The 8050-nt window shown below is 48.4% G+C and overlaps 1 protein-coding gene across 1 annotated transcript; it reads left to right on the forward strand.

Annotated features, from left to right (window-relative positions):
* Positions 1 to 679: 679 nt before the first annotated feature.
* Positions 680 to 1764, forward strand: A4GALT (alpha 1,4-galactosyltransferase). The gene has a single exon (XM_009332807.1). The coding sequence runs from the start codon at positions 680 to 682 to the stop codon at positions 1760 to 1762; it is 1083 nt and encodes a 360-aa protein (XP_009331082.1). The 3' UTR covers positions 1763 to 1764.
* The last annotated feature ends 6286 nt before the right edge of the window (positions 1765 to 8050 follow it).

Raw genomic sequence — 8050 nt, forward strand, 5'->3', positions numbered from 1 at the left:
GCCCAGCCTTTGGTTCCTTTGCTAAATATCTCATAATAAGTCCTGTGCGATTCCAAACTGTTCTTCCCCTGCACCCCATAATATGTCCCACCCCTAGGCAGTGACCCCCTTAGAATGAAAGGTGATCTGAAGAGCTGCTTCTGGTGGCTGTGGTGATGGGTTTCATGCCTGGACACTGAGACAGCCCTGGGAGAGGCCCAGACAAGGTGCTGGTTCCTCCGGAGTCCTGGATCCAGGATCCCTCCTGCCGCTGTGCTCCTGTGCTCCTCTGGGCTTGGGCCGCGGTGCCTTTGATGGGCTGATGGCCCCTGTGATGGGCCTGGGAGTAGCCCAGCAGGGTATATTTGGGCTCCCACTCCTGCCATTGTCCCTCTGAGCTTTTTGTGGGTGTACAGATGAGCTTTGTCACTTAACCTCACAACCTGAATATGGGCTGTGGTTTCTGATGGGGCCCTGTGGGCACTGTGGCAGCATGGAGAAGCCAAGATGCTTTTTTAAAGATGACCTAAAGGTGTAATCCAAGCATGCTGGCATGAAGGAGAGTTCAGCATGCGACTCTGCCATAGTACTGTCCTGAGGCTCATGATCTGTTGCCTTCCCTGTCAACATCTTTTTCTTCTTTCCTCTCCTTCAGATCACGACGTTTGTCTTGGGAGAGCAGGCTCTGACGGGAGCGAGAATGCTCAGGATGCCCAACTGCCTGCTAAAACTGACCAGGGTGGTGCTGAGCCACAAGCTCAGGGCTCTGTTTATCCTCACCTTTAAGTTCATGTCCTTTGCCTCCATCATGTTGTACTGGAGAATCACAGAGGACCCTAAGGGCAGGGGCCAGGTCTACAGCTTGCCTGTTGAAATCCGCTGTGCTCACTCTGTGCCTTCTTCTCCCCGCGCCATTGCTGGTGGGCCCCCTCCTCCACCAGGGGATGTGTTTTTTGTGGAGACCTCGGAGCGAACTAACCCAAGTTACCTGTTCACGTGCTCTGTGGAGTCAGCGGCCCGGACACACCCCGGGACAAGGGTCGTGGTGCTCATGAAAGGCTTGGCGAACGGTAACGCCTCATTACCCAACCACTGGGCATTCTCGATGCTGAGCTGCTTCCCCAACGTGGAAATCCAGCCCCTGGACTTGCCGGAGCTTTTCTCTGGAACACCTCTGGCAAAGTGGTACTTGCAGGCTCAGCGGCGCTGGGAGCCTTATTTCTTACCCGTCCTGTCTGATGCCTGCAGAATTGCCATCATGTGGAAATTTGGTGGCATCTACCTGGACACAGACTTCATAGTGCTTAGGAACTTGAAGAACCTCACCAATGTGCTTGGTACCCAGTCCAAGTATGTACTGAACGGGGCCTTTCTGTCCTTTAAGCCCAAACACAAGTTCATGGAGCTTTGCATGCAGGACTTTGTGGAAAACTACAACAGCTGGATTTGGGGGCACCAGGGTCCACAGCTCCTAACGCGTGTCTTCAAGAAGTGGTGCTCCATCAGGAGTCTTCGGAGCAGTACGAGCTGCAAAGGAGTGAGTGCTCTGCCCCGTGAGGCTTTTTATCCCATTCGGTGGCAGGACTGGAAGAAATACTTTGAAGTGGTCAGCTCCTCAGAGCTTCACAAGCTCCTTAAGAACACCTACGCGGTGCATGTATGGAACAAACTGAGCCAAGGGACAAGGCTGGAGGTCACATCCCAGGCTTTGCTGGCTCAGCTGCATTCTAACTTCTGCCCTGCAACGTACAATATCATGAAGAAGGACTCTGAACGGCAGTGAGTCAAGGGTTTGCTAAGAGATGTTGCCTGGGAGCCCACAACTCTCCAGCTGTTCCATCACAAATGAACATTCTTTTGAAGTGAGGTGGTGGGAGTTGAGGATAAAATCCATTTGTGGGGTGTAGGTGGAGCCTGTAGCTTCAGCCGATGTCTGTGCAGCTCTTTGTCTTGACTTTAACTGCTTACCAGCAGCATTTTGTTTCTCTGCAGGGCCTTTCTTCTGCTCTGCTTGGTCAGGTAGAGAAATCTCAGGAGGGGAGCAAGTGCTGGGCCACTTGTGGCAGCCTCCATCAGCCTTTCAGAGGAGTAAGGCCCCTTTCTATGGCTGTAAACCTGGAAGAGGCCTTTGTAGAAATGCATATCTCATAGCCTGATTCTCAGGACTTCTGAAGTGCAGTCCTCAAAGCAATGAAAGGATGGGAGAGCAAAGAACAGGAACTGAGGAGGAAGTTAAGGATGTGCTAGAGGAGGTGTCCTGAGAAAAATGTAGAGGAAAACAGAAAAGAAAGCAAGCGCTAAAGCAACTTCTTTTTCTTTTCATTCCCTCCTTTTCTGAAGCCTTTGGTGGAGGAGACTTTCTCATGTCTGGTTTGAGCAGGGAGCGGGATGCTGCAGTCTCTGTTCAATGTCAGATCTAAAGACGTGGAAATTTGATGCAAATCAGAACGTGAGGATCTGAGGCCAGCTCATCATTTAGAAGGAGCTCTTGCGCAGCAATGTTTTATTTTATAATAGTGGCAGATTAACACCCTGTGATGAGCAGGAGAGCTCACCCAAATCACACCTTAAATTGCACCTGACACAGGAAGAGCTGAACTATCTTTTACACTGAGTTTGACTCTGTGACCAAATGTCCGTAACTGCATCTAAGATGCACCAGATCTTTCAGTGCTTGGACGGATCCTGAAGGAAAGGCGTGATATTTACAACTATTTCCAAGGTTACAGAGAGCTTGGTAGGGAACTCGTACTGTCTAAATTCAAGTCCATTTATGAGTCATTTATGGTGGACGTCTTTAAGTAGCCTGGCGTACTCCTGCAATTCACTGTCCAGGAGTACAAATCTCTCCTGGGAGGTCCTGAGGAGGGCAGTGGAAAGTTTTACTCTTCTCCCTGAGCACCTTCCTGAATTGCAGTAGAGAAAGTTAATGTATCTCTCGCAAGGTGCTGTTGTGCCTTTGAGGGTTCCCACCACAGAGGCAAGTTTGTTGCATAAACTGTGGGGCAAAACTAGTCCCTTGCCTTAATGGCCAAAAGGACGTATTGATGCTCTTACAGTTCTTGTCAGAAAATAATGGAGAAAGAGCAGTGAAAAGAATAAGGTTGAGACCGTCAGCATTGTTACATCTGGTCCCCACCACGCTCTAAAGGGAATCACTGAGGCACATGAGCTTGGCTCTATGATAGAGTTAATGCAGATAAGCAGGGCATTGGCCATCCCCTCTCCTACACTACTAAGAGATTATGATCTCACTGTAAAATCTTTTCTGCCTCCAGTGTGCCTCCTCTTCTTATGCCTAGGAGCAGCAGTGGGGTGGTCCAATGTCCCCTTTGATGACCATGAGTCAGTCAGATCTTAAGTGTCACCTGGCCCCAAAGTGACAGCTCTTTCACGTGGTGCTTCCTGCAAGTCCTCTGAGTGTGACTCAAATGATTTCTAGATCTGCAGTTGTCTGAGGCCTCTTCTGTTTCCCAGGTCAACCAGAAGCAATGTGAGGTTTTCTCAATTTAGCCAAGGAATGGTCAAAACCATAAAAGACTGTGCATGCAACATTTCTCTGTTTGTCTCAGGATTATTTATCTCTTCTTTGATGATAAAAATGAGAAAGACATATTGCCCATCACTTTTACAGAACAGTTCCCTGTCCCTCAGGGAACATGGCTGTGGGAGCTTAAGGAGGGTGTGCACCTTTTGGTTTTTTTATGCTGAGCTGTCCAGTGTTGATCAGAGGCCAGTGCTGCTTTGATTGAAAGCTATCTGCCTGTGAGTTGGGCAGTGTGTGAGGTCTGTGCACAGGTAGCTACTGTGGAGTGAAGAAGGTACTGGAAACACCCCTCCAGTGCCTGGCACCACATGCATGTATGTATGTAGTGCTGCCCCTTTGTTCTGCCCAGCTTTATGGTATATCCTGGAGGCATTCAGGAGTTTGAACGTCTGCAGCTGTCCCAACACTGAACATCTTTAACAACAAAGACTTTGTGGGGAAGCAGCAGATCTTCCTAACTGTATAAGCATTCTTCAGCACACTAAGTGGTATAAATGGATGCTGTTTTCAATCCCTACTCTCACTGTCACTACTCTGTGGGTTTTTTTTCACTGTTTTCTTTAGAAGCAGCCACAAAATTGTCAGCCCTAGCCTAGTGTGTGGTCAGTGAGGCATGGTTTCTCATTGTACTGGTTCCTTCTGTTTTAGGCCCTTTGGACTAAACAACAGAAATCTTAGTGAGCTAGGAACCCCTACCAGAGATGGTAAAATGGTGGTTGGTGACCATAAAGGTATAACAGGGGACTCTACTGTGGCAATAGCATGAACTGCTTATGGAGTGTTTGGGACCCACTGCAATGACTATCTGGCTTTATGTACCACTGCTTATTCTAGGGAAGTGCCTTTTTGGATAAGTGGAGTGGGGTTTTTTGTTGTTGTTTTTCATTGTTTTTTCCCCTGTAGAGTCACTGTTCTGAGGTTTGATAAGGAGAGAATCAAACCAAAGCAGCCTTTGGCCTTCTTCCCTTTGTCTTGCAAAAGAAAAATAAATACAGTTTTTACTATTACTTCTCTCTGCCAAGATGTTCCATTTTGTTCTGCGAGGCGTTGGTGGTAGGTCTGAGCAATCTGTTAGTTATTATGCAGAAAAGCATTTTAAAGTTGTGTCCTGAAGTGACTCACTAAAATTAGGAGTGTGGAATGAACATGAGACAAGTTGAGCATAAGCAAATGTGGAAAGAAGGCTCTGTGGACCACGACTACATGCTATCTTTGGGACTTGAGCGGAGGGAACAGACGAAAGCACAGTGTGGTGCTGATTCCTAATCCAACCAGGTATAGTCCCATCATTCATGACCTGCAATCTATCTGAAGCAAGGCATTTTAGTCTCACTCTGAAGGTCTGGATGTTACGGAATAGGAAACTCCATGAGAAATTGTGTTGCTTTTTCCCTGGGTGGTGGGCTACAGCCTCCCTTAGTAGTGATAGTGTCTGTGCTCTTGTAGACCTAAAAGTGGAAAGCTTGTGCTGCAGCCATTGATTTTCCCACCTGCCTTTCAGAGCCTGATCTAAAGACCCTGGAATCCAGGAGAGCATTTTGAGAGGCTGTGAAAGGACTGGTGGGGTCTGGTGTGCAGGGTTTTATTGTGACTCCTTGAGTCAAGAGCCAGGGAAACAGTTTCCCCTTGAGATGTAAAATAGTTGCCTGTGCTTTTTTCATTGCTGATATGCAGTCAAGGATGATGGGGAGTGGTGAGAAGGCACTAGCTGTTTCTTGCCCTGTCTTCTTTGCCCTTGAGCTCATGAAGGTTAGCTGGTACCCAGGTGTGCAGTACATCAAGGAGAGAAGCCAGGGGTGGGGGTTGGAGATGCAGAATTGGACAGTGCAACAGAAGAGGAGTAAGGAAGGATCGGTAGGGTAATCCTGGACCTGGTCCCCTGGGAAGAAACTGAATGATGATTATTTTCTCTGTGCTGGCTGAGAGTGCTCCTATGCCAGGAGCTCTTGTGTTGGGGGGCATCTAGGATGCGCAGTAAGTAGTAATGCTCTGTAGGGCTCTTTTTTTCCCCTGTTCTTCTCCTCCCTGTTTCTTCTCCCTCCCCCCAAAATGTGTGGTCCAGGAAGGCTGTGGTGCAAAGCAGATTAAGAGCCCTTCTTGGAGGCAAGTGTAGTTACCTGCCTTAATCATATACATGTTGGGAGCTGAGGTCTGCCTAGGGCTGGTTTGTACTCAGCCGGAGAGAAGAAGAAAAACAAAGCTCTCCACATGCTCTGTTTGGATATGCCATTTGTGAACACCGGCACACTGATCTTTCTTAGGTACTTCAGGTTCATCTCTCTCAATTTGTGACCATTCCGTGTGTGCACTTGGCTTGTGGTCTCTCTGGTACCTTCTTTGCAAACCATGCCTGGAACTCAGATGAATAGGCATAGTCCAGAAGAGAAAACTACAGGAGGAAGTCACTTCAGCTGCACCCTGCCATCACAGCTCAAGCCGAGATCTTGACCTTTAAATTGGTGTATAATGATGGAGCCAAATAGCAGCTGCCGTGGCTCTGCAGTATGTTGGTAGAGGCACGGGAAGTAAGAAAGTACTCTTCACAAAGTGGAATCTATGTCTAGGGGGGAAATTAGGTAGGCGCATAACGTCTGGCAAGTTAAATATGAAAACACCATTAGGCTATAGAAAACATTGTTTGAAAAACAATTAACAAAAGATATTAAAGCTACCAATGTTGTTGGGTTTTTTTTTTCCAACTGCAGAAGGAACAGGAAGCCTGCCAGAGAGGTGGAAGGTCAGTAGGAGATGAGAGATTGAAAGGGAGTTCAGAGATCAGTTTGAAGCAAACCAAAGTTAATTTCTGCATCTGGCTACAGGTGGGAGGAACTGGGGCATGTTTCTCTACACTGTAATCCCTCCTTGTGAGGGATGCATGCCACAGTCTCTTGCACATCACCATGTCCATGGAATACATGTCAGGACTGAATGAACAGACAGATGATGGGACCTGATGGGATGCATCCATGAGTGCTGCGGGAGCTGGCTGATGTCATCGTGAGACTTTGTTATGCTTGAAAGGTCGTAGAGATCAGGGGAGGTGGAAGGAAGCAAAAGTCACTCCTATCTTGCCTATCTTCAGGAATTGCAAGGAAGAGGATCCAGGGAACTACAGGCCAGTCAGTGTCACCTTGACCCCTGGAAAGGTGATGGAGCAAATCCTCCTGGAATTCATCTGCAAACATATTAAGGACAAGAAGGTAGGACAAGGAGTAGCTGGCATGGATTTACAAAGGGGAAATCATGCCTGGCAAAACTGATAGCCTTCTATGATGAAATGACCAGCTCAGTGGATGGGGGAAGAGCATCGGATATTGTTTATTGCGACTTTAGTAAGGCTTTTGACACAATCTCCATAACAGCCTCGTAGGCATACTGATGAAATATGGACTACATAAACACTGTGAGGTGGATCTGAAAGCTGAATGAACTTCTGGGCTTGAAGGATTGTCATGAGTGACACAGTCCAGGTGGAGGCCAGTAACTAGTGGTACACTCCAGGGATCTGTGCTGGTGCCAGTACTGTTTAACATCTTTATTAATGACCTTGATGATGATGGGATGGAGTGCAACCTTGACAAGTTTGCAGATGATGAAGCACTGGGAGGAGTGGTTGATACACAAGGTGGTTGAGCTGCCTCTCAGAGCAACCTCAACAAGCTGGAGAAACGAGCCAACAGGAACCTCATGAAGTTCAACAGAGAGATGCAACCGGTGAGAGATAACTCCATGCACCGGTGGACAAGAAGTTGACCAGGAGCCAGAAGTGCGCCCTTGTGGCAAAGAAGGCCAACAGCCTGCTGGACTGCGTTATGTAGAGCATTACCTGCAAGGTCAAGGGAAGCAATCCTTCCCCGCTAGTCAGCCCTGGTGAGACACATCTGGACTGCTGGTTCTGGGCTTCCCAGTTAGAGTGAGACATGGACATACTGGAGCAAGTCCAGAGAAGGGCCACTAAGATGAGGAAGGGACTGGAGCACGTGCCATACGAAGAGAGGCTGAGAGAGCTCTGATCATTTTTCTCAGAGAAGAGCGGGCTCGGGGGCTGTCTTGTCTAAGTGTATAAATACCTGACTGGAGATGGGTGGGGTAAAGAAGACAAGCCAGACTCTTCTCTGTGGAATCCAGTGACGGGGTGAGACACAATGGGCACAAATTGAAATACGGGAAATTAGAATGAAAGAAATGGCGGTGAAACACTGGAACAGGTTGCCCAGGGAGGTTGTGGAGTCTCTGTCCTCGGACAAGGTCAAAAGCCAAGAGGACACGGTCCCGAGCAACCCGCTCTAGGTGACTCTGCTTTGAGCAGGGGAGTTGGACAAATGACGTCCAGAGGTGCCTCCCAACCCCTCTGTGATTCTGTGACTAGGTGGGGCCTGACCTGAGGCCTGGAGAGCTCCATCGATGAAAGGGCTGGGAATAGCTTAAGGTGCTTTCCAAAGAGCTTCCCCAGTGTTGGCATCTTATGAGTCCATCCGTGGTGCTGCAGTGCTTGGAAAGATTGGGGGAGGGGGGAGGGGGCTG

The sequence above is a fragment of the Pygoscelis adeliae genome, unplaced genomic scaffold (assembly GCF_000699105.1).
Source record: "Pygoscelis adeliae isolate BGI_AS28 unplaced genomic scaffold, ASM69910v1 Scaffold38, whole genome shotgun sequence".
In the NCBI taxonomy this organism is placed as follows: domain Eukaryota; kingdom Metazoa; phylum Chordata; class Aves; order Sphenisciformes; family Spheniscidae; genus Pygoscelis; species Pygoscelis adeliae.

Coding starts and splice junctions, on each gene's coding strand:
- A4GALT (XM_009332807.1), top strand. CDS start 680: ATGCTCAGGATGCCCAACTGCCTGCTAAAACTGACCAGGGTGGTGCTG.